At 35.6% G+C, this 25,560-nt stretch overlaps 1 protein-coding gene across 7 annotated transcripts in view; it reads left to right on the forward strand.

Moving 5' to 3' along the window:
* Window positions 1-2,914: 2,914 nt before the first annotated feature.
* mrvi1 (murine retrovirus integration site 1 homolog) overlaps window positions 2,915-25,560 on the forward strand; it is a 66,488-nt gene continuing 43,842 nt past the window's right edge. For 6 of the 7 annotated variants that reach the window (XM_051899088.1, XM_051899090.1, XM_051899089.1 and 3 more), the window contains exons 1-18: window positions 2,915-3,100; window positions 3,195-3,299; window positions 4,223-4,403; window positions 4,508-4,560; window positions 5,098-5,158; window positions 6,828-6,986; window positions 7,302-7,419; window positions 7,514-7,564; window positions 9,363-9,440; window positions 9,520-9,576; window positions 9,659-9,718; window positions 9,809-9,864; window positions 11,300-11,393; window positions 12,195-12,338; window positions 14,009-14,103; window positions 14,174-14,708; window positions 14,929-15,055; window positions 22,540-22,583. In XM_051899088.1, the coding sequence (XP_051755048.1) occupies window positions 2,920-3,100; window positions 3,195-3,299; window positions 4,223-4,403; window positions 4,508-4,560; window positions 5,098-5,158; window positions 6,828-6,986; window positions 7,302-7,419; window positions 7,514-7,564; window positions 9,363-9,440; window positions 9,520-9,576; window positions 9,659-9,718; window positions 9,809-9,864; window positions 11,300-11,393; window positions 12,195-12,338; window positions 14,009-14,103; window positions 14,174-14,708; window positions 14,929-15,055; window positions 22,540-22,583 (2,199 nt within the window). In that variant the 5' untranslated portion in view covers window positions 2,915-2,919. The remainder of the gene's footprint in view (window positions 3,101-3,194; window positions 3,300-4,222; window positions 4,404-4,507; window positions 4,561-5,097; window positions 5,159-6,827; window positions 6,987-7,301; window positions 7,420-7,513; window positions 7,565-9,362; window positions 9,441-9,519; window positions 9,577-9,658; window positions 9,719-9,808; window positions 9,865-11,299; window positions 11,394-12,194; window positions 12,339-14,008; window positions 14,104-14,173; window positions 14,709-14,928; window positions 15,056-22,539; window positions 22,584-25,560) is intronic. The other variant, XM_051899092.1, reaches the window with a different exon arrangement.

Consider the following 25,560-nt stretch of genomic DNA (forward strand, 5'->3'; position numbering starts at 1 on the left):
GTTAGCGGTCAGACGCTTCAAATTAAAAGTCCTCAGAAACGTGTGCTTGGTTCGTCCATGGATTTTTCTTTAAATCAACAAAACTATCTCAACATTTTAGTTATTTTTCTGTCTTTATTAGTTATTTTTTGTAATAATCCTGCGCTGAGACAAATTATAAACAAATACAAACATAAGTAAAAGTAAGGTAAAAAATAGTTGGGTATACCATAGACATTATAATAAACAATGTCTATGGGGTATACCATGTTACACAGCACGACAAATTAATAATATAATTAATTAATAATATAATATATTAACCATATCTAAAGGTATTATATAATATTAAATAGATAAATAATAACAATAAGAATGATCATAATCAAATTGTAATATAGTAATATAAAGATAAATCATATTCATAATAAACATATAATGTGATAATAGTATAATTATATCTAAAATTATTAGATAAATATAGATAAATAATAAGAAGAAATATACAATTAAATGAAATGATAATGTATAATTATATATGAAATTGCAATATTATATATATATATATATATATATATATATAATTTTTTATTATAATAAAATTCATACATATATTATATTATAATAGTTTATATACAGTGCTCAGCGTAAATGAGTACACCCCCTTTGAAAAGTAACATTTTAAACAATATCTCAGTGAACACAAAAACAATTTCCAAAATGTTGACAAGACTAAGTTTTATATAACATCTGTTTAACTTATAACATGAAAGTAAGGTTAATAATATAACTTAGAGAACAAAATTTTCAGTTTTACTCAAATTAGGGTGATGCAAAAATGAGTACACCCCACTGAAAGTCTTTGGAGCAAAGCTAAATTTTAGACTACAAATGTCTAATTTAACAAGAATTCAACCACAGGTGAGTCTAATTATTCATTACACAGGTGTCCAGCAGACAGCTGACTATAAAAGTGTGTTAAAACCCTTTCCCATTTCATGCTGTCAGCAATGGCACCACATGGAAGAGAAATGTCACAAGACCTGAGAAAGAAAATAATTTCTTTACACCAGAAAGGTGAAGGCTACAAGAAGTTCAGCAAAGCTTTACATATCAGTCAGAATACTGTAGCAAAAGTGGTACAAAAAAAAAAAAAAAAGGAACTGCAACCATCTCACAGAGACGTCCAGGTCGTCCACGGAAGTTAACACCTCGACAGGAGCGTCTTCTGATGAGAAGGGTTGAAGAAAATCGGCATGCAAGTTCACTGCAGTTATCTAAAGAAGTAGAAAGCCAAACTGGGCTGACTATTTCCCGTGACACAATACGGCGTACACTGCAGAGGAATGGCATGCATGGGTGCCGTCCACGAAAGAAGCCTCTCCTAAAGCCCAGGCACAAAAAAGCCTGCCTAGAGTTTGCCAGGGCCCATACTGACAAAGATGAAGACTACTGGGACTCTATACTCTGGAGTGATGAGACCAAGATAAATGTTTTTGGAACTGATGGCTTCAAAACTGTATGGTGTCTCAAAGGTGAGGAATACAAAGAAAAATGCATGGTGCCTACAGTGAAACATGGTGGTGGCAGTGTCCTTATGTGGGGCTGCATGAGTGCTGCTGGTGTCGGGGAGCTGCATTTCATTGATGGCATCATGAATTCACAGATGTACTGCTCTATACTGAAAGAGAAGATGCTACCATCACTCTGTGCCCTTGGTCGTCGTGCACTTTTCCAACATGACAGTGATCCTAAACACACATCTAAGGCCACTCTCCATCCAGCATCCAGTCTCTAAAAGAGGTCATTCTTGAAGAATGAAAAAAGACAGATGTTGCAAAATGTCACCAACTTGTTCATTCCATGCCTAGAAGACTTGGTGCTGTCATTAAAAATCATGGAGGCCTTACAAAGTACTAGATGTAGTAGTTTTTGTTGTGGGGTGTACTCATTTTTGCATCACCCTAATTTGAGTAAAACTGAAAAATGTGTAATCTAAGTTATAACATGACAGTAAGGTTAATAATATAAGTTAAACAGATGTTATATAAAACTTAGTCTTGTCAACATTTTGGAAATTGTTTTTGTGTTCATTGAGATATTGTTTAAAATGTTACTTTTCAAAGGGGGTGTACTCATTTACGCTGAACACTGTATATCTAAAATTATAGTATTATTTATATATATATATATATATATATGTATGTATACGAGTACTACTACTAATAATAATATAACAAATAAAACAATATGATAATAGTAAAATTATATCTAAAATTATAATATATTTTTATATATAAATAATAATAACAACAACAATAATGTTGTTATTATTCTATTACATTTAGAAATGAGATTTTCTGACTGAGAGAAATGCTTTGGAGGTTGAATATGTTTGAAGAAATGGACAAGGACAATTAGTGGGTGGTGCTAATAGTGACGAGTGCTGGCCTTGAATCATTTGATATGGAAAACTGCCGAATGTTAATTAAAATGGTCCATTACAACATTGTTGTGTCCTGCTAGAAGCACACAGGCAGTGAATGGAGGGCGTTTGGGGGGAGGCAGCCATGTCATCTGGTTTTGATGTGTGCCAGTGATGATGAAAAGAGGCGAAGGCTCTCTAAAGATCAGCTGTTGCTTTTAGAAGCACTGAGATCTACAAGCAACAACAGTGGAACTGGGACTAAGAATGAAAAAAGGGTATGTAATTTTCCATTGTATTTTATGCCAATAACGAGTATATATATATATACATCATTCTATTATTTCTGATGTTTCAGCTGTTGTCTTTATCATATTTCAGTAAAACAATGAAACGGAAGAACACATTAATCGATCTTCACTAGTTCTGGAAAATGTAAGTATGCGTCTTAATGAAATTAAGTGTATTGTGATATGATTGGAGTAAGGGTTTCTTTTCTCTGGTTGTCAGAGACTATGGCCTCAGAGAAGCCAAATGGACACCAGAGATCTTTGGAGGAAGACGTCGGGCCCCATCTGCCCTCTCTCAGGCTCGTATCACAAAATCATGGCTGTCATGGATGCAGCGTCCCAAGCCTTTCCATTGACTCTGGAACATATTCACTGGAGCCCTGCCATGTGCTTGAGAGCAGTGAAGGTGATCTGATGCTTTATTTCGTTAGTGTGTTTTCTTAGTGTGTGTGTGCAGCTGTAATTACAGTCATCTTACTTGCGACTTGACATTGCTTCAGATTTTACATCAGAGAGGGCTCTGTGGGATTGTGCTGAAACAAATGGCTTTTCAGAGGAAGAGCTTCTGAATATAACTTTTGAAGCATGTGACACTACTGGCAAAGGTAAGACCTTCTCTTTCAACTGCGCTATAGATGAAAAGTTGCACATCTTACACACTACTGTTCAAAAGTTTAGGGTCAGTATAATTTGCATCTGTGACAATGAGGTGTCATGAAAAATCGAGTGATTTCATGACATTTAGCTTCAGTTATATACTAGTATATAAACCATGTAATTTAAAATACATTAATGGTCATTATAACACATTTTAAACGATATAAAAAAATTGAAGTAGTAATGTTCGATTCTTGCACGGCATGTTTAGTATGCGACATGCGCGGGAACAGATCAAAAGTACAAAAGTAACAAAACTTTACGTTCAACTTTCAATAAAAAGAGTTGTATATAACCCATAATGTTAAGAGATCTTTTTTATGGCATACATGCTAAGTGGTCAGAATATAATAATAGTCTAAATGTCTTTTTAAAAGAAAATGAAGGTGTATGTACCTCAGCCAATGAGAAAAAGTAACACAAAAGTATCATTACATTACTTTACATTAAAAGTAACAGAATTAGTAACGCAATATTGTAACAAATTACTTTTGAAAGTAACTTTCCCCAACACTGATCAAAAGTGACAGTAAAGACATTTATATTGTTATGTTTCAGATAAACGCTCTTCTTTTGAAGTTTCTCAAAGATTCCTGAAGAAAGTATCATGGTTTGCACAAAAATATGAAGCAGCACAACTGTTTTTAACATTGATGATAATTAGAAATGTTTCTTGAGCATCAAATCAGCATATTAGAATGATTTCTGAAGGATCATGTGACACTGAAGACTGGAGTAATGATGCTGAAAATTCAGCTTTGATCACAGGAATATATTATATTTTAAAATATGTTAAAACAGTTATTTAAAATTTTAATAATACTGACTCCAAACACTTGAACGGTAGTGTACATCTCTCTGTTCCCTATAGGAGAGGTTCAGGCCTCCAACGTGGTGCAGTATCTCCAGGCCATGACGCTCCAAAGCTCCGGCCAGGAAAAGTTGACCACTTTACGACACATGTTGGACCCAGAGGACCAGGACCCACCTGTTAGCAGGGATGTGTTTCATGCCACCATGAGAGAGTGGATCGCTCAGTGCTGCCAAGATGGGTGAGAGATACGGGCAAACACAATGTTAGGGTTGTGACTCTGTATGATGTGATAACTTTAAGAAGATATTATAAAGTGTACTAAACATTAAATTTCATATACAGAACTCCCGTGGATAAAAACCAGGCAACAGGATCAGCATTAAGAAAATTATCTAGTAAGTGAATAATAGCGAATGCTTACACCTCCATTTAAAACTTTTTTTTTTTTTTTTTTTGTCTCTTCTGCTCACCAAGGCTGCATTTATTTGATCAAAAATACACTAAGAATAGTAATATTGTGAAATATTATTACAATTTTAAAGAACAGTTTTCTGTTTTAATAATTTTTAAAAATGCAATTTATTCCTGTGATGGTAAAGCATCATTACTCCAGTCTTCAGTGTCACAATGATCCAACAGAAATCATTCTAATATGATGATTTGCTGCTCAAGAAACATTTATTATTATTATCAATGTTGAAAACAGTTTTTGATAATTTGATCAAATTGATCAAATTATATTTATAACATTATAAATATCTTTACAGTCACATTTGAACAGTTTAATACATCCTTTGCTGAATATTAAGAATAAAAATCTTACTGACTCCAAACTTTTGAATAGTAGTGTTAAGTTAATAAATGTTAATACTGTATTTAACATTTGTAACTGTGACATTTTAAACTTAAACCAGTCTCATTCTGTTCCATAGGGACTGAATATCATCTTCCTTTAAATGAGGCCACGTTCACAGACGGAGCTGAATGTCATTGGTTAGTACATTTTAAAGCCACACTCATTTTGATTTCATTGGGTCTTTATGAGCATTAGAGCTGCACGATTCTGGATAAATCAAGAATCACGTTTTTTTTTTTTTTTTTTTTTTTTTTTTTAAATAGAGATCACGATTCTAAACAAACAGACAACTAAACAAAATAACATGTAAATTGAGAGAGGTTCTGACAAAATTGTTGCAGTCTATTTAAAATTTTTAATTAATTTGAAAGAATTATTTTTAAAACATCCGTTTGAATGAATGATTCAATGACTCACTCATAAATACTTTGCTTGTTTCATTACTGGATGAATCAGCCTTTCAGAACAAATCTCTTGAATGAATGATTCAATGGAAAATCCATTTTTTAACAGTCACTCGTCACCACCTAGTGGCGTAACGATGTAATCAATACAAAAACATGCTTTGGTAAATCTTAATTACGACAAAAAAAAACAAAAAACAATTATGACATAAAATGTCTAAATTATGGCATATAAAGCATAATTATGACATACTAAGTCGTAATTATGAGATAAAAAGCCAAAATTATGACATTAAGTCGAAAGTATGAAATAAAAAGTTGAAATTATGGCATATTAAGTCATTATGAGATAAAAAGTCAAAAGTATGAGATAAAAAGCTGAAATTATGGCATATTAAGTCATTATGAGATAAAAAGTCGAAAATATGAAATAAAAGCTGAAATTATGGCATATTAAGTCATTATGAGATAAAAAGTCGAAAATATGAGATAAAAGCTGAAATTATGGCATATTAAGTCATGAGATAAAAAGTCGAAAATATGAGACAAAAAGCTGAAATTATGGCATATTAAGTCATTATGAGGTAAAAAGTTCAAAATTATGGCATATTAAGTCATTATGAGATAAAAAGTCGAAAATATGAGATAAAAGCTGAAATTATGGCATATTAAGTCATGAGATAAAAAGTCGAAAATATGAGACAAAAAGCTGAAATTATGGCATATTAAGTCATTATGAGGTAAAAAGTTCAAAATTATGGCATATTAAGTCATTATGAGATAAAAAGTCGAAAATATGAGATAAAAGGTGAAATTATGGCATATTAAGTCATTATGAGATAAAAAGTTCAAAATTATGGCATATTAAGTCATAATTATGAGATTAAACTAATTATAACATATAAAGTCATAATTATGAGATTAAAAAGTTGAAATTATGAGATAAAAATCAAAATGATGTCATATGAATTTTTATGTTATATTTAGAATTTTTTCGAAATATGTCAATACAATTGTTATTTGAAGCGCCAAGTTACTTCAAAAGGTGATTTGCTCTATTATAATCGCTTCTGTAGACATCAGTGTTTATATCTGAACTATAACTGAACTTTTTTGATCATTTAAATATTTTCAAAACAGAAATAAGGTTACTGTGTGGTTGAAAAGACTGTTTCACACCTATAACTACATGATAACTGCTCTATCTGGGTCAACGGCAGCACAAACATAAATTTCAATGTTCCGGTGTGATTATGTTAGAGGTTTGATAGACACAAGCGAATCAGTGTCCTTTATCGTGTGATCGTGTGGTTGTTTGAATGGAGATGCCGATCTTTTAATGATTAATCGTGCAGCTGTTAATGAGCATCTGCGAACAGTCTCTGATTCTGTTTGTTTTCAGTGAGTCTGGAGATTTGTCAGGTTTAGTGGCTGAGCTCAAGCACACGCAGCACAGGTTGAGGGAGCAGAACAGCAGCCTGCTGAGGAGCGTTTCTCAGTGTGAGGACACCATCCTACAGCTCAGTCTGGAGGTGTCAGAGCTGCACACCAAACTGGCCAGGTATCCGCTCTAACCACAAAGCTATCTACTGTAAGTTAGCATATGTGTGCATAAAATACCTGACAGATATCACCAACTGTGTAGCGGAAGTTACTGTAAAAAAGTAATTAATTACTAGCTACTAATGACATCTTCAACAGTGTAATTAGATTCCTGTACTAATTACTCTCTCTAAAAAGTATTGCATTACTTATTACTTTCAATTATCCATCGCACTAGCCATTTACAATATAACTGATATAATGTAATAAATATTCAATACAATATAATAAAAATGTTTACATTTATTCATTTTGTCTTGGTTAATGTCACCAGTGCGCAGCTGTTTGTGGTAAGAGCGCGGTCCCTCTCAGAGGAGCTTGATGAAAGCAGAAGTGCACTGAGGGAGAGCCAGGACAGAGCCGCAAGAGCACAGGCCAGCAACTCTGCATTAGTATGAATCATTATGCTAATGGAGTTATTAATACTGATGAATTTGGTTTTATAAATAACTATTCTTACTCAATAACTTGACATTTGTCTTTTAGATAAAGGAAAGTGAACGCTTGAAAGCTTTAATCCAAATAACTGAAGAAAAGGTATTGACTCTGTCTTTGATAGAATCATATATTGTGAACCAGAGGTGTTTCTAGACTGTCACCAGTACTGGGGCACAGGCCCCCATCAAAAAAGCGTGTCCATATTTTGATACTCTCTCTTCTTTTTTTTTTTTTTTTTGTATATATAATATTCACCTCATCCAGTGCTATTTTTGTTTTCTATCTTATAAAATACCCTGTTAATATTTCAGAAATATTTTGAGAAATAGCTGCAGACGAATCAAACTGAAACTAACAGTTTCAGACCTTTTTTGCAAACACGTTTATTTAACGATTAGATTGGAAACCCATTTCCGACCACATCAGAAAAAAAAAACATGCTTTGATAAATATTAACTACAAAAAATAAATAAATAAATAAATAATCACAACTATGACATAAAAAGTCTAAATTATGACATGTTAAGTCATAATTATTAATTATGAGATATAAAAGTTGAAATTATGGCATATTAAGTCATAATTATGACATATTAAGTCATAATTATGACATACTAAGTCGTAATTACGAGATAAAAAGCCTAAATCGTGACATTCAGTCATAATTATGAGATAAAAGTTAAAATTAAGGCATATTAAGTCATAATTATGAGATAAAAAGTTGAAAGTATGAAATAAAAAGTCTAAATTATGACATGTTAAGTCATAATTATTGATTATGAGATATAAAAGTTAAAATTACGGCATATTAAGTCATAATTATGAGATAAAAAGTCAAAAGTATGAAATAAGAAGTTGAAATTATGGCACATTAAGTCATGACATAAAAAGTTGAAAGTATGAAATAAAAAGTTGAAATTATGACATATTAAGTCATGAGATAAAAAGTCTAAAGTATGAAATAAGTTGTAATTATGCCATATTAAGTCATTATGAGATAAAAAGTCGAAAGTATGAAATAAAAAGTTGAAATTATGGCATATTAAGTCATTATGAGATAAAAAGTCGGAAGTATGAAATAAAAAGTTGAAATCATGGCATATTAAATCATTATGAGATAAAAGATGAAATTATGGCATATTAAGTCATTATGAGATAAAAAAGTCGAAAGTATGAGATAAAAAATGAAATTATGACAAAAGTTAAAAATATGAGAAGTCGAAATTGACAAATTAAGTTATAAACTAATTATGAAGAAAGAAAGAAAGAAAGAAAGAAAGAAAGAAAGAAAGAAAGATTATGACATTAAGTTATAATTGTGAGGTTAAAAAGTTGAAATTATGAGATAAAAAACATCATAAAAATTGTCATAATTATGATTTGTTTATGTTATATTTCGAGTTTTTGTCATAATTTCAATTTAGTATGTCAAAATTTCAACTTTTTAATGTCATAATAATGACTTTTTAAGTCATAATTTCGACTTTTTGGTAATAATTTCGACTTTTTATGTCGTAGCTTTTACTTTTTAAGCCATAATTTAGATTTAGTGTCATAATTTCAACTTTTCATCTCTTAAATATGACTATGGCATAATTTTGACTTTTCATCTCATAATTATGATTTTTCTTTTCTTATGTTTTCTTAATTGACGAATCTGGCATTGCTACATTGGCATTTAAAACACACATGACATAATTTCTGAAATAATATCAGGTAAAATGATTCTCTGGTCAGTGTACGGTAATCTCCATAAACACAGTGATTTCTCAGTAATACTTCACTGGAACACTGCTGTATTTTTGCCACAGTAAAATGGATCTAGTGACGCCCCTGTAATGTGAACTACTACTTCTGAATAATTCTGTTATTTATTAAATCACAGTATCTTCCACAGAATGAAAAATTAACCCTTGAGAAGAACCTTGCTGAAGATCGAATCAACAAACTTAGAAGAGAAAACTCTGAATTAAGGGTGAGAGAATACTAAAGTGTGCAGTTAGTTTACTGGCCACAGGGGGAGCTACATTAACACTGTCTGATAACATTTACAGGGAGAATTAGAAGAATCTCATATGGTTCTGGCTGTGAAAAACAGGGACCTTACAAAGGTGATGATTGATTTTAGTCCTAGGAACAGTGTTAGCTACATTTGTGTCTTTCTTTATGGCATTTGTTCTTTATTCCACACAGAAAAACATCCTGCTGGAAAAGCTGAAGGACACTCACTTTGAAAGTCACAAAATTATCGAGGTATTCCATTGTTGAGTCCATTGGGAACATGTGAAAGAATGGTTTGACTGTTCAGTAATGGTGTTGTGTTGTCTGCTAATGCATCTGAAGGGCCTGCAGTCAGAATTGATGAGACTACAAGAGCACTCACAGCAAGCACTCTTCAGGTAAACTCCACAGATGCACCTGTCTGTCGCTCAATAGCAGGAACATTTAATTGGTACTTGTGAAAAGCAGCAAAAATGAGCCATTGTTTATGCTCTAAATCAGGAGGTTTCAAACTGGTGTCCGGGGACTCGTAGGGGGCCACAGTGCAAAAGTCTAGAGAAAAACTGTATAAAAAAAAAAAAAAAAAAAAAAATTAATACATAATATGATTAAAATAAATGTAAACAATGTAATGTAAACAAATAGATTAACATAAATAAATAAAATTTAAACTGTGATTAGATTCAATTAGATTATTAATAGATTGTTATAGATTAAAATTTTGATTAATATAAATAAATACAAAATTTGATTAAAATTAAATAAATAACAAACAAATAAATAAATAATACATTTAACAGTACATTAGTGAGTAGGAAAATTTATAATAATAGAACTTAATTGAAATAAATTTTAGAGTTATAATATTAATATATCGTAATTATTAGATAAAAAGCCAAAATTATGACATTGTCATAGTTATGAGATAAAAAGTTGAAATCATGGCATATTAAGTTATAATTATAAGATGATAAGCTGAAATTAGGAGATAAAAAGAAATTATGAGATAAAAAGTTTAAATTATGGGATATTAAGTCATAATTATGACATACTAAATTGTAATTATGAGATAAAAAGTTGAAATTTTGGCATATTAAGTCATTATGACAAGTCAAATTAAGACATACTAGTAAATAATTTTGACTTTTTATGTCATTATTACATAAAAAGTTGAAAATATGAGATATAAGTCGAAATTGACAAATTAAATTATAAACTAATGATAGAAGAAAGAAATATAAACTAATTATAACATTAAGTCATAATTATGAGATTAAAATCTAAAATGATGAGAAAAATTTTGATTAATATGAATAAAAATTTGATTTAAATTAAATAAACAAACAAAAAAATAAATAATACGTTTAACAATACATTACTATAGTGAGTAGGAAAAAATATAATAGTGGAACTTAATTGAAACTAATTTTAGATTTTATAATATTAATATATCAGTGTATAAATTGGGTGTTTATAAAAAATTTTAGATTGAGGGTCTCTCACGCGAGGATGATCGTTTTTGGGGGGTCTGTGACCTAAAACATTGAAAACCCCTGCTCTAAATGACAATTAAAATTTCTCAGAAACATCAAATGTTTGATTGTGTTGCTAAAACAATACATTTAGCTTCCGTGTTTTGAGAGACAAAACATCCACCTAATTTTTACTAGTCATTTTTCCCTGTGATAATAGAGTATTGAACATTTTTTCTTAATTGTGTTATTAAAAGTAACTAAATCATCTTACATAATGAGTGGATTCATAGTTTTGTTTCATGGCTTTGTTTAAATGTTATGCTTTTTTGTAAATGCATTTTTAAATGATTTTTGTCAGGTTAAATAAATACCACATCATCTCTCGTGGTCCACAGAGGACGGGTGTGACAAACCATCAGTCTCTGCACCATGAGATTCAGGAAGCTCAACCGGTAACAGTTCATTACACACAGTATACTGCTGGATCATCCGCTTACAGTAGATTAACCCTCTGAAGAATGAATCAATACATTCATGAACTCTTTTAAATGATGTATTTTTAAGTTACACCCTAGTGGACAACTTGCATTTTGTGTTACTTAATATAAAGTCTCTTTTAAACTACTGTTTTAGAAGATTTTAAATAACATACTATAATATGATCTTTACCTAGAAAATACAGATTCTGTTAGTGATGTTTACAAGGAAGAGATGTTTAAAAGACCCTTGTGAAAAAGAAGTGTACTACAGGTGCATTGTAGTGTACTTCAAATTACCATTCAGTCAACTTCAGTCTCTCTTTCTGCAAGTTAAATCTTTCCGCCAGTAGGTGGCGATAAGTGACTGTCTTTATGATCATACCTCTTTTATATAACCAGTGAATCATTCCGTTCAAAACCACTGATTCATTCAGAAATGAAGCACTGAATTGATTCTGTTTTGGCTCTGCTTCGAACAGTACTTCAGGTGGCCCAAAACAGACTAAGAACTGGAAATATGTCCTTGAAATGTAAGATACTTGACTTATTGTGTATTAGACTGTTGCTTAAAAGCAATATCACACCTATAATCATGGTTTTGATCTGATTACCTAGTAGCCGGCCATTGAACTTTCAAACAGAATTGTCTGTGGTGGTTTAGATGCAGAATCGCACGGTGAATGGTTAAAAAGCCATTTAGTTTTAAACAGTTTTACACGTAGACACAAAATGGATGTAGTAGCTGTACAGTATATGTCCTCTCTTTTCTTTCAGTCCCAGAATGTGGCCATGGAGTTGATTAGTGGCTCCCTCAGCCAGATCTTACCCACCGTCCCCCAGAGAGCAGACATCCAGAACCTCCACAAGATCAAGCCTGTAGAGTTGTCCCATATACTGCATGCACAACTCTCAGAGACTGTGAGAAACATGCACACAACTTCAACATAATATACTGCTGGTGTTTCCTCTCAAATGACTAAAATAATAACAGAGAATGGAAGTTATTGTACAGTTTATTCGTTTTATTATTCAGTTCCACCAGAACTTCTTCTAGTTTTGGTACTTAAAATTGCTTAATTAGCTGTGGCTTATTTCAAAAACTGCAGCGTTATTTGGAGTATTTTTTTTGCGTGTTGTGTGTTGTCCAGTGAAAACCCATCATGGTGTACTTTTAATTAGTGACATTAAGAATACTATTACCTGTATTTTTTGTGCATAATGACTCAAAATGTGGTCCTGTACAATATATAATCTGACACATTTAAATATGTTTTTACAATTTATTAACTGTAATTGTCATTTTTCACAATTATATCATTGTCCTTTTTCTTCAAATTAATATTATTTTTTACAATAGTATTATCAGTGACTGCATTTATTTGATATGTTAAAAAAGTGCACATCGTATTTCTTTAAATGTAATCTACCGGTAAAATCAGGCATTATGAGGAGTAATATTCATGATATTAAGTATTACTATATATATATATATATATATATATATATATATATATATAGTATCATTAAACCTTTATAAGCTTATTAGGATAAGACAATATTTGGCCGAGATACAACTATTTGAAAATCTGGAATCTGAGGGTGCAAAAAAATCTAAATATTGAGAAAATCGCCTTTAAAGTTGTCCATATGAAGTCCTTAGCAATGCATATCCACTCACAAAAAATATATATTTTTGATATATTTACGGTAGGAAATTTACAAAATATCTTCATGGAACATGATCTTTACTTAATATCCTAAGGATTTTTGGCATAAAAGAAAAATCAATAATTTTGACCCATACTATGTATTGTTGGCTATTGCTAAAAATATACACGTGGGTCTTGTGACTGGTTTTGTGGTCCAGGGTCATATATATATATATATATATATATTCTTATCTGCTGAATCAGACCTTAAAGGGATAGTCGACCAGGGTTATTATGGTTAACTAAAACCATAAAAAAATTGTTACTTGAAATTAAATGCATGTTAACTAAAAATAAAATAAAATATACAAAACTACAGTATTATCTCAATAGGGCTTTTCACACTGCGCTTAACCCTGGGTTATCGTCGTTCTAAATACCACTTTTAACCCCGGGTAAAGGAACTTTTCACACTTGTAATTTAGAAGCAGAGTTAGCACCGCTTTTTACCCAGGGTTATGAAACCCATGCTCTGGAGCAAGGCTAGCACCGCTTTTGCGGCGGTAACCCCACATTGCGGTGCCAGACTTGTACAGTTTGAAGCAATACAGTATTAGAATGTTACAGCTAGCGTGCTGCGTTTATCCAATCAATGACACTGACCCCGCAAATATGCAAATAAGAACTTTAACCCAGGGTTTAGAAATCTGCAATGAATACCCAGGATTAATTGTTAACCCCGGGTAAATTATGAGCAGTGTGAAACGTGAAGCAAGATAACCCAGGATTACCCGGGGTTTAGAATGACCCAGGGTTAACTATTTCAATTGCAAAAAGCCCTAATGATACTAGAATAACACTGTAGTCGACCCCTAAAATTAAAGTACTGTTTTTTTCAAACATGCAGTACTTTCTTACTTTGTATTATCTGCTCTTCAGGACAAAGTTGGCAACAGTGCAAGTGAGAAGTTACAGAGACTCTCTCTGCAGGAACAACAACAGCATGGAAGCTCTAGGCATCAGCTGGTGACACTGTAAGGAATCATTTCCATTATCCTCTGCCATTGCTTTCATTGCATAATGTGTTGTCCATCTGTTTTCCAGTCTAAAAGAGCTGGAGCTTCTTGAAGCTCCGCTGGTGGCGCAAGGACAGCACAAGACCAAGAGTCAGACGCAGGAAGCCCACATAGCGGCCGCCATCACCTGGTGGAGGGGCCAGACTAAGGAGGCCAAGAAAAGCCAGACTGCCAAAGATCCACAAGAGGCTGTGGTGGACATGCAGAAACAGAACCAAAGTCTAGAGGTTGATAGAGAGTCTAAGCGTGGCATGAGGGTGCTTCTCCAAGACCAGGGAACGAGCACGCAGGAAGATGCTCAGATTCAGTTTAGGGATGTGGCTGTGATCACTGATTCATCAGCAGAGCATTTGGCCGAAGAAGACCTGCTGAAGTCCCTGAGGAAAGTGGAGGACATGGTGGCACAGGCCTTACGGGCAGCCCACGTGCTTATGGCCAGCGAGAAGAGGATGAAGGAGAGGATAGAGGCCATCAGCATGAGGGTGGAGAGAGTGTTGAGCAGAGCTGAAACAACTGAGGGTAAACTCAATGCCCTGGAGGCCACGATCTCTGCTAAGACACAGGTGTGGACTGACACAGAATTACTGGCGCCAAATGCATTTATACTACCAATCAAAAGTTTGGAATAATTAAGATTTTTACTGTATTTTTTATCAAATAAATGCAGCTTTAGTGAGCATAAGACACTTTTGAATGGTAGTATATATAAAGTATCTGCATACTGTGCAGTAACCTGCATACTATGGTTATAATTCATCTAACATGTTCTTTGTTTTGTTCTAGTCATTAATTATGTCTCAATCTATGGCTACTGGCATCCTGGATTGTAGCTCAGATGCTGTCACATCTTTTCCCACACCAAAGCCTCTCACTCAGGAAAGCGCCCTCACTCCATTTTCATCCAAATACGGTATTGTTTACCTCTGAAGTTACTAAAAACATTTCAAATGACAATCTCTGAAGCATGATGGCAACTTTTAAGTTTTTGGTTGAACGATAAGTCCTTGAATTTATTGGTTGAGTTCTTGTTTGTTTGTTTTAGTCAGTGGTTGAAGGTCAGAATAGCATACTAGCGTATTACACCATGTCCTAACCAGACATGATGCGATAAGATTCCAGCGACTAGAAATTTGTCTGTCCACAACTGACGCGACACGACTACGAGACGTGACAAAATCAATCAAAAATCACAACCAATCAGAAGAGTGTGTGGGCGGAGTCTCTCTGCAATTGCACTGCACTCGCAATCAAATAGATAAGTACGTACTCAATTTCATAAACATTACAACATTTTAACATTATTAAAAGTACATACTGAGTGACTTTGTCATAGAATACACGTATTTGTTCACACTGAGTTCAGTTTGAATGTTCTTGTTTCCTTTCAATTATTTTCAAGATCTGAGATGAATTATCCATTGTCGCTCTCAGTATGACTATAAAGGTCGCACAAAATGATATTCAAACTCACAGTAGACACTTTTAATATGAAATAAAGCACATAAACATTACCTCAGATTATCATACTTTGTATGTTGTTGTTCCAGTTGTGACGTTGCAGAAATAGAATCCGTTTCTAAAAGGGCCTTTGCACCGAAGGAATGTTTTCATAGTTCCTATAACTATTGGCGGAAGTACCTACTTTTTTGCATGTTCGCACTGCAGGAACCGGGAACGATTTTTGTTATAAGGCTAGGATGGCTAAGGCTATTCGCACCGCAAGAAGGAACTCTGAAGTGATGTAAGCCATTCTTGCTGGTTGTTGTGCAAGACTTCTATTTTGACGGCACTGAGAACGCCAGAGCCTGAGCGCACAATGCTCCCATTCTCCATCTTCATTTGTTTTCAATCTGTTTTACAGTCCTATCTAATATGATATTAGATTAAACTGTTAAACAAAAAAAAAGGAAACATACTCGGTTACTAACATAACCTCTGTTCCCTTAGATACGGAACGAGTACTGCGTCGTCTACCTTTAGGCAAGACGCAACAATGAAACTCCTATTTTCACCGATTTCTGAAGCCTTTTTCAATCACGCAATGAAACTGCATGGCCATTGGTTCGCGGAGTTCAAGTAAATGAACCGGCTGAGACATGCGAGCCAATGGTGAGCTCGCTCGCTCGAGCCTGCCAAAATGGGTGGGGTATCGGGCTATATAAGCGGCCGTCTCACCTTGGCAAACTGATTTAACTTGACCGAAGCAACGACATGAGGCGTCCTACGAATAGCACGGCAAAGTACGCAGTACTCATTCTGTATCTAAGGGAACCGAGGTTATGTTAGTAACCGAGTGCATTCCCTTTCGATACTACACTCGTACTGTGTCGTCTGCCGTGCTATGAAGGGGGACGACAGAGCATTCGAGCAGAGAACTAAGAAGGGCTTGCAGCGGATGCACATAGTATAATGCACCCCAGAAAAAGCTGGGGACACTGTAGTCATCCTCCCATTGCCATACAGCCTAGGAACCCCATGGGGCCTAGAGCATATATAGGGAACAGAAAAATACATAACTACCCGGACTTGGTCAGGACCGTAGACAAAGGTTCATAAGCTGGTCACATTGATGAAGCTTATGCAGAGAGAACCTGCGTTTGCAACGCAGGAACGTCTAGGTTATAAAACCTGACAAACGTGGACGGCGATGCCCAGCTGGCCACCATACAGATTTCCGTGATGGACACGCCAGTGGACCATGCCCAAAAAGAGGTCATGCCTCTTGTGGAGTGCGCTTTAACGCCTATAGGACATTGCAGGCCTAAGGAGGAGTAAGCGAGCCCTATAGCATCAACTATTCATCTGGATAACCTGGGCTTCGTGACCGGAAGACTTTTCGTGCGGCCACCGAAGCAGACAAAAAGTTGTTCCGACTGACGAAAAGAGGCAGAACGATCGATGTAGGTCCTCAGGGCCCTGACAGGACAGAGTAGGTTCAACTCCTGATCATCCTGGGAAGGAGGAAGTGCAGAGAGAATGACCATCTGCGCCCTAAAAGAGGTGGATAGGACCTTCGGGACATATCCATGTCTTGGTTTCAGGACGACTTTGGAGTCATTAGGCCCGAATTCAAGACAGGAGGGGCTCACAGAGAGCGCCTGCAAACCCCCACTCGCTTAACCAATGCTAAGGCTAGCAATAAGGCAGTTTTTAGCGATAGGGGACGTATGTCGGCAGTCTGGAGTAGTTCAAAAGGAGGGCCCTTAAGACCTCTAAGAACCAAAGACAGGTCCCAGGTAGGAACTGTGCGGGGGCGAGGAGGGTTTATTCTCCTAGATCCCTTTAGGAAGCAAACAACAAGGTTGTTTCTCCCTACTGACTGCCCTGCTACGGGAGCATGGGAGGCCGCTATAGCAGTGACATAGACTTTAAGGGTAGAGGGAGTACGGCCCCTATCCAAGTCTTGAAGGAAGGACAATATCAGGGATATGTCACAAGTAAATGGGTCTTCGTTCCGGGCTGTACACCAGGCAGAAAAGACTGACTATTTTAGGGAGTAGAGCCGTCTCGTTGACGGAGCTCTAGCTTGTGAGATAGTGTTTTGGACGTTCTCAGGGAGGTTTGAAGGCTCCCGTCGAGAAACCACACATGGAGATCCCACAGCTCCCTCTTGCAGGTCGAGTCGAGAATTATCCCCAGGAACGAGATACGTTGGCTGGGAGATAATGAGCTCTTGGGAAAATTGACCCTGAGCCCCAAGCACTCTAAGTGGCTGAGGAGGAGGGACCTGTGTGACAGCAGCTCCACCTCCGACTGGGCCAGAATGAGCCAGTCGTCGAGGTAGTTGAGTATGTGTACGCTCATCTGTCTCAGAGGGGAGAGAGCCGCATCCATGCACTTCGTAAAAGTGCCAGGAGCCAGAGACAGCCCGAACGGAAGGACCGTGTATTGATACGCCACCCCTTTGAAGGCGAATCTCAAGAATTGTCTGTGATGGGGGGATATCTAGATGTGAAAGTAAGCATCTTGGGCGAATTTGCGAGAAGATCTGTTTCAAAGTGATCATTTTGAATGAGCGCTTTATTAGGGCCCGATTCAAACATCTGAGGTCGAGAATGGGTCCGAGACCACCATCCTTTTTGGGAACGAGGAAGTATCAGCTGTAGAAGCCTGACTCACTGAATGCCGGGGGAACCACTTCTGTGGCTCCTTTTTCCAGCATATTGTTCACCTCGGAGCACAGGACGTGCACGTCCTTGCTTTCTACAGAGATTTGGACCAATCCGTTAAATAACGGGGTCCGTTGAGTGCATAACCTCATTTTTACTATGTTTAGCACCCAAGTTGACACTCCAGGAGGGTGTCCGGCCGCGGTGGGACTTAGCCTCCTCCTCTTCCTTATCTGCGCATCAGGCCAACTTCTGAGGTGCAGGGTCCAGCGCTATTTTGGGCCGGGGTCCCTGTCGCTTCGGAGGGGGGTGGTGCCTAGCGGAGCGAGAGCTCTGTCTGTGCTCAGGCCGTGGCGTGGGCTGAGTAGCAGGCGGCGCAGACTTAGGTGGCTGCTGCGTTGGCGCAGGTTTAGGGTGGCTCGAAGCAGAGGAGCTGGAGCGTTTTGGCAGGAAGTGTCGCATGGCCTGGGACGACTTCTGCGCGGCGGTGAAACGTTCAGCGAACCCATCCACAGCAGGGCCAAAGAGACCAGTGGGTAAGACAGGCAGGTCAAGAAAGATGGCTTTGTCTGCATCCTTGATCTCGGTCAAGTTTACCACCAGGCTGGCCATCGAATGCCCAATAGCCTGAGCCATGGTCTTGGTGGCACGCAGGGCCAGGTCTGTATATTTATATATTATATATTTTTATTATATAGCATTATTATTTCAAAATATTCATATATAAATAATACAAAAATAAAATGTCTAAAATAATACTAAAATAAATTTTCTTACATAGAAAATGATGGCACCCTTCACCTTATCAAGTACTTTATGAATTTTTTTTTATTAATCCCATGTTTTTATTACATTTTTTGCAGATATATAAAAGGTGTTATGGCAGTTAAGAGATAGGGTTTCTAAAAAAGAGAAGAAACACAACAGAAACTACACACACACACAAAAAAAAACAAAAAAAAAAACATAAACCACCACCAGCCAATGCAATCGTCGTGTTATGGAGGAAAACCATGCATCCATTTAAAGAGGATGATACGCCTGGCCAGAAAGGTGCTAAAGGCAATGACGCAGTGCACTGTGGTTGATATAATCGGGGTTGGGAGAAAGACAAACAGGCCAGTCAAAGAATTAATAATGGAATTGAGGGCCTGTGAGAGTGTTCTAATAATGTCAGACCAGTAGTCCGTTAGCATTAGGTATTATTATTTATTATTTAATAATTGATTATTATTTATTATTAATAATCAATTATTATTATTATTCATTTTTTTAACAGTATATATTTTAAGTGTGCACTATGGCATCTGCTTTTTAAACATAACCGTGAATGAGTTTTTCTTTATGTGCAGTATTTTTGTGTGTTCTCTCATGGCGTAACCTCCTTCCTGCTGTGTCTCTAGGGAGCTCTGTGGCTTTGGCCTAAATGCAGATGCTGTTTAGAGTTGAAGAAAATAGAGATTCTCAGTTCATACATGCGGTATAGGCCCTTAATCGTGTTTAATCATTTGATAAATGTAGACTTTGTAGAATAGCAAGTTGCTGTGCTTGTTTTCTCACTAAACAAAAGCAGATGTCTGTGTAAGTGTGTATATCTGATACAGACACTGTTTTCACAGGCTTTTTCTCTCTGCTTATTTGTGGATGACAAAAAGTGTTGCATTTGCTTATCAAATGAGTAGTCCAAAGTGAAGTGAAACAGACATGCTATAATATGACTGACCACGCAGCCCGCCTGGTAGTCTCTCATATGTTTTGTATTTTATGACTGGTGTCTATAACTGCTTCATGGAGATAACATTGTGTACAGTTAGTGTGTTTCAAAAACAATATGTTTAATCACACTCGCTCAGGAAAAGAGCACAGTTACATAAAATAATCTGCATAAAATTGTTTTGATAAACCCGACTTCAAAGTCAAGAGTTTGTGTAAACAGTGGTTTGACATTAAAAATATACACTACCGTTCAAAAGTTTTTGGTTTTTGACTTTTATGCTCACCAAGGCTGCATTTGTTTGATCTAAAATACAGTAAAATCAGTAATATTGTGAAATATTATTACAATTTAAATGAACTGTTTTCTATTGTAATATATGTTAAAATGTAATTTATTCATGTGACGCAAAGCTGAGTTTTCAGCGTCATTGCTCCAGTCTTCAGTGTCACATGATCCTTCAAAAATCATACTAATTTTCTGCTCAAAAAAACATTTCTTATTATTACATAATGTTGAAAACAGTTGTGCTGTTTAATATGTTTATGAAAACCATAATATATTTATTCTGTATTCTTTAATGAAGATTCATAAGAACAGCATTTATTTGAAATAGAAAACTTTTGTAGCAATATAAAGTTTTTTTACTGTAATTTTTGGTAAATTTAATGGACAATTGAACAGTACACTCTAAAAAATGATGTATTAAAAACAACCCAAGTTGGGTTGAAAATGGACAAACCCAGCGGTTGGGTTAAATGTTTGACCCAACCTGCTGGGTAGTTTTATTTAACTCAACTATTTTTTAAAAATGCCTGTATTGCTTTAAATGAACCAAAATAAGTTGGAAATTAATATTTATTAATAGCCAATGTTTAATAAATGAACATTTATTAATAAGTTTAATGAATAATAATTAAACAATAAACATTTATTAAATTGCTAATTAATAAATGTTCATATTTTGATTATTATTATTGCCTCTAGTAATTATGTGTCTGATTTTTAATTTCCATCCTTATTTTGGGTTCATTTTAAGCCAGCCATATAGTCATTTTTAAACAATAGTTGAGTTAAATAAAACTGCCCAGCACATTGGTTAAACATTTAACCCAACCGCTGGGTTTGTCCATTTTTAAGCCAACTTGGGTTGTTTTTAAGTATTTTTTTAGTGTGCAGTCCCCCCGCCCCCTTATTGTTTATGCATATTACTACCATACTGATATTTTATTCTGCATGATCATATTTTACATCCCTTAATCGTACCCAACACCTAAACTTAACAACTACCTAACTAACTATTAATAAGCAGTAAATTAGGGGTTTATTGAGGCAAAAGTCATAGTTAATAGTGAATATGTGTTCCCCAAACTAAAGTATGACCAGAAAAATTTGAATTTCCAAACCTGTATGACTTGACATTTTTCTAGAAAACTCATTTTGTACTCCACTCAAGAAAGAAAGTAATACAGGTTTGGAACAATATTAAAAAAAGACTTTTATAATATTTCAATATTATTGTGTCATCATTAACTTTTTATGCTTACTCTCTCAAAGGATGTTTGTGTGGTTTTATAACTTGCAAATGTTTGCAGCATGCCATAAAGCACCTACACAGAACTGAACAAAATTCTAGAGAAGTTTTATGGCTGAGAAAGATGCTCAATGCAAAGCATTTACTAGATTATTTTACCGTACAGAAAAGCCTGTTCCTCTGGGAGGACATTTGCATTTGGTGTAGCGTTTAGCAGTTGTGGTATGTTTTGCAATCTTTAATGAAGTTCCTCTTTGTCATGATCTTTAGTTTTAGTTTTAGTTTCTTGGTCATGTAATCAATAATTGCACATTGATATTTATTCATTTAGCAGGCTCTTCATCCGAAGCGACATTATACAATTAGATCAATTTGTTTATTACCAGCACAAACAAAGTTATCATGCATTGCTGTAGTCATTGTAATAGGAAATGTCAGCATAACAGTTCTCATTTTGAGCTGCTCATCTCAATCTCATCGCTGTACGTCACAGTCCGTAATAAAGAATGGAATGAATGACAGTCAGTATTCATCAGCTTAAAACACTATCCTCACAACACTCTGAATAAATAACAGCTGCTGTAAGTCCTTCAGCTTGTTTTCTTCTTCTGAAGCACTAAAAGTGGATATGTAAGTGATTAATGTTGCAGTGAAGGGGCTCGTTTTTACCACGATTTGTAGTGCATCACTGAACCTTTTTACGACTGCAAGACTGCCGTCCAATTGATACATGCTTCTAAAGGAAGTGAAACAATGAGTCTGTGCCTCGCCAAGTGCTTTCAACCAGAGGATCAAGCTCCTCATGTAAATGGTTGCCAGGTTATTGTTGCCCTTAGATATGGAGGCAGGGAGGGAGGGGGAGAGAGAGGCTGAAGGAAGTATTGAAAACTCTGCTGTCAATCAAGCGCTACGCCTCCTTTGGTGCGTCATGCTGTTGGATGGCCGACTATTTAATGTGCATTTTAACACTTGTGCATTTGCATGACAGAACCGTGACTTGCAAATAAGCCTGGATCTCTCTTGCTGCTTTCAAACAGGTGGTTGTCTTCTGTACACGCGAGCAGAGGACCGCAGCAACAAGGTAAAAAGAAAAAAGCTCTCTATATTGATTATATTGTTTTGGTTTGTTCATTATTCTCTTTTCAGTTTTGACCGTAATGTTAAATCTTGAAATATCCCAGAGTATCTCCACAGCAGATTACTTGTCTTTTTGCAACATTAGTTGTGCTTGCTAAGGTGAACCTCACTGTTACTATTGCTAACACTTAGGTTTGGGGATTGTTTGTTAAACTTTGGTGTGTAACTCATTTGTTTTATGGATAAATTATACCATAAAATAAATGCCACATAAAATCATGCAGATTATTGAAGATAGTTGTGCTAATACGTTGTTTTGTTTTGTTTTGCCACCCCGAGATATTAAATTAAGTATCCGAGTCATATCTAGGGACCAGAATGTACCACAGGCCTAGTTTCTAAATAATAACCTTGGTTCCTAAATAAAAATGAGAGCGAGCAAATTAAAATAATAAATATGATTCCAGTAGCTGTTTTAGTTTGTTTTAAATCATGTTTTGTCTCATTTTAAATAAATTAAAGTCAACTTGAGGCCCCCCGGTTGAGAACAACTGTCCTACCATGCTAGCAATACGTCTCGCATGGTGAAGCACCACACAAACTGGCTTCATAAAATGTAAAAATCTAGTTTATCTTTTCTTGTTGCTGATGAGGGGGTCAATTTTCTCTCTTATAATCATGGGGTGCGTCTCAATCAGCTCCCTAGTTCACTAGTCAGGGCACTGATCAGGGAGTCGGCCATTTTAAGTTCTGTCTCAATCATGAAATCCTTCCAGTGCACTGAAAAGTTTGCTTCCTAAAAAAGTCCCACAATGCACTGTGAAAACCACGGAGCATCGATGCTCACTACATTCCCTTAACAGAAGTTCTGAAGCGTGAAACATAAATCACGAGCTAACTCACTACACATAATGACTCACGATAGATGTTTTTTAATATACAAACCATTGTTTAATTTTATACTACAAGGCTGTTGAATGCTTGAATCTGATTGGTTGCTGAACGTTCTAAGGTGTGCAATTATTTTCAGGGAAACGAATGGCTAAAGTAGTTCCAGGCAGGTCTTGACCGCATTACAGTTCAATATCGCTTCGCCAAATGATTTCAGTTATTTCAAAGGTCCTTACAGCCTACAACAGCGAAAGAACCAAAACCCACAACAACACTGACCAATCAAATATATATAGTAAACAATAGCATAAAAACAACCAATAATTTCCATGTTTTTTTGCAACAGAATTATATTTTATTATGTACGGAAAGCACATACTCTCTTTCTCCCGGTCAAACGCACACACCCTTGCACAGAAACGTGTTGTCAGCTCTGCTCTGACGATTTTATCAGTACAATAGTTTAACAACTTCAAAGCTATATAACATTTATGTCTAGCGAGGTTATAATGGCGCTGTTCTTGGAGCAGATAAACTTACAGTTTCACTATTAGTAGAGACGCTGCTGCCGAACACTGTTGATAGTCGCACAGACTCAGGTAATCGCATGCGCTTAATCTCTCTCTCTCTCTCTCTCTCTCTATAGCTGCATTAATAACTGCATTATTCTGCTATCAATGGCTCAAACCTCTGTTACTAGCTCTAAAATGACGTTTTGGAATTGCAACGGAGTCTTGGGATTAGATGCGCAAGAAATTAATTCTTACACACAAGAGCATTTTAAGGACAAAAACCTGACAAATATCTTGAAATACAACATCTGAACAATGTCTTGAGGTGTGGTAACCTTAGTAAAAGTGGAATAATTGACTCCGTCGTCAATTATTCCTTACATATATCAGCATAAACATACATCGCTAGCAGTGTTGCCAAGTCCGCGGTTTTCCCTCGGAATTGGGCTACTTTAACACTATTGCCGCACGTTGTTTTTCATGTTCGCGGGTTAAAGCGACCCAAATAACATGATATTTAGCCCCTGGAATATGAATTTTACCAGGGGAACCCCACCAAAAAGGTGATTTGGCTAGTTTTGGGCTAGTTTTCTGTAGCAATTGGCCGTTTTTTTATTTATTTTTATTTTGTGAAAACCTGGCAGCCTTGATCGCTAGACAGGTACATAGTCTAGCTAACATTTATAATTTATTTACGGCTGAAATGTTGCACGTATATGTAACAAGCAAAGTATTTAAGATAATGTACTTTAAATAACATTAAAAAATAATGTCAGAAAGATATCAGTTCTGCTGTTGTTCATAAATACCAGTAGGGATGTTGTACAATGAGGACGTTGTCATGTCGCAGGAAATAGAGTCATCATGTGTAGTTGTGCCTTACTGTCCTTACCTGTGCCCGAATTAGTGTACACGATATACTGATTCACGACCTAGGAAGCTAGGGAGCTGATTGAGACGCACCCAATGGACTAGTATAAGTAGGACTCCAATCTTAATTCTCTGGTAGATAAAATGAAAGACTGTCAAAGCACTAAGTGTATATACTGTACAGCATTCCACTGTACCATTCGTGTGAAAAATACCATTCAAAACAGAGCATAGGAATGTTAAGGGCAGATGTCACACAGTATTTGCATATTCAGATGGATTAAAAAAATCTTTACTTCCTCTTAAGAGGCATGTTTATGCTGAAGTTCAGATGCTGCTTGTTAAACGTGTATGTGTGTGTGTTCATTACCAATATTAAATTCTGTCATCAATTTCTCACCCTCATGACGTTCCACGCCTGTAAGACCTTCATTCATCTTCAGAACACAAATTAAGATATTTTTGATGAAATCCGATGGCTCAGTGAGGCCTCCATTGACAGCAAGTTAATTTAGACTTTCAAACGCCCAGAAAGCTACTAAAGACATATTTAAAACAGTTCATGTGACTGCAGTGGTTCACCTTAATATTATGAAGCGATGAGAATACTTTTTGTGTACCAAAAAAACAAAATAACGACTTTATTCAACAATTTCTAGTGATAGGCGATTTCAAAACACTGCTTCATGAAGCTTCGAAGCTTTACGA

The sequence above is a fragment of the Ctenopharyngodon idella genome, chromosome 7, assembly GCF_019924925.1.
Source record: "Ctenopharyngodon idella isolate HZGC_01 chromosome 7, HZGC01, whole genome shotgun sequence".
Lineage (NCBI taxonomy): Eukaryota > Metazoa > Chordata > Actinopteri > Cypriniformes > Xenocyprididae > Ctenopharyngodon > Ctenopharyngodon idella.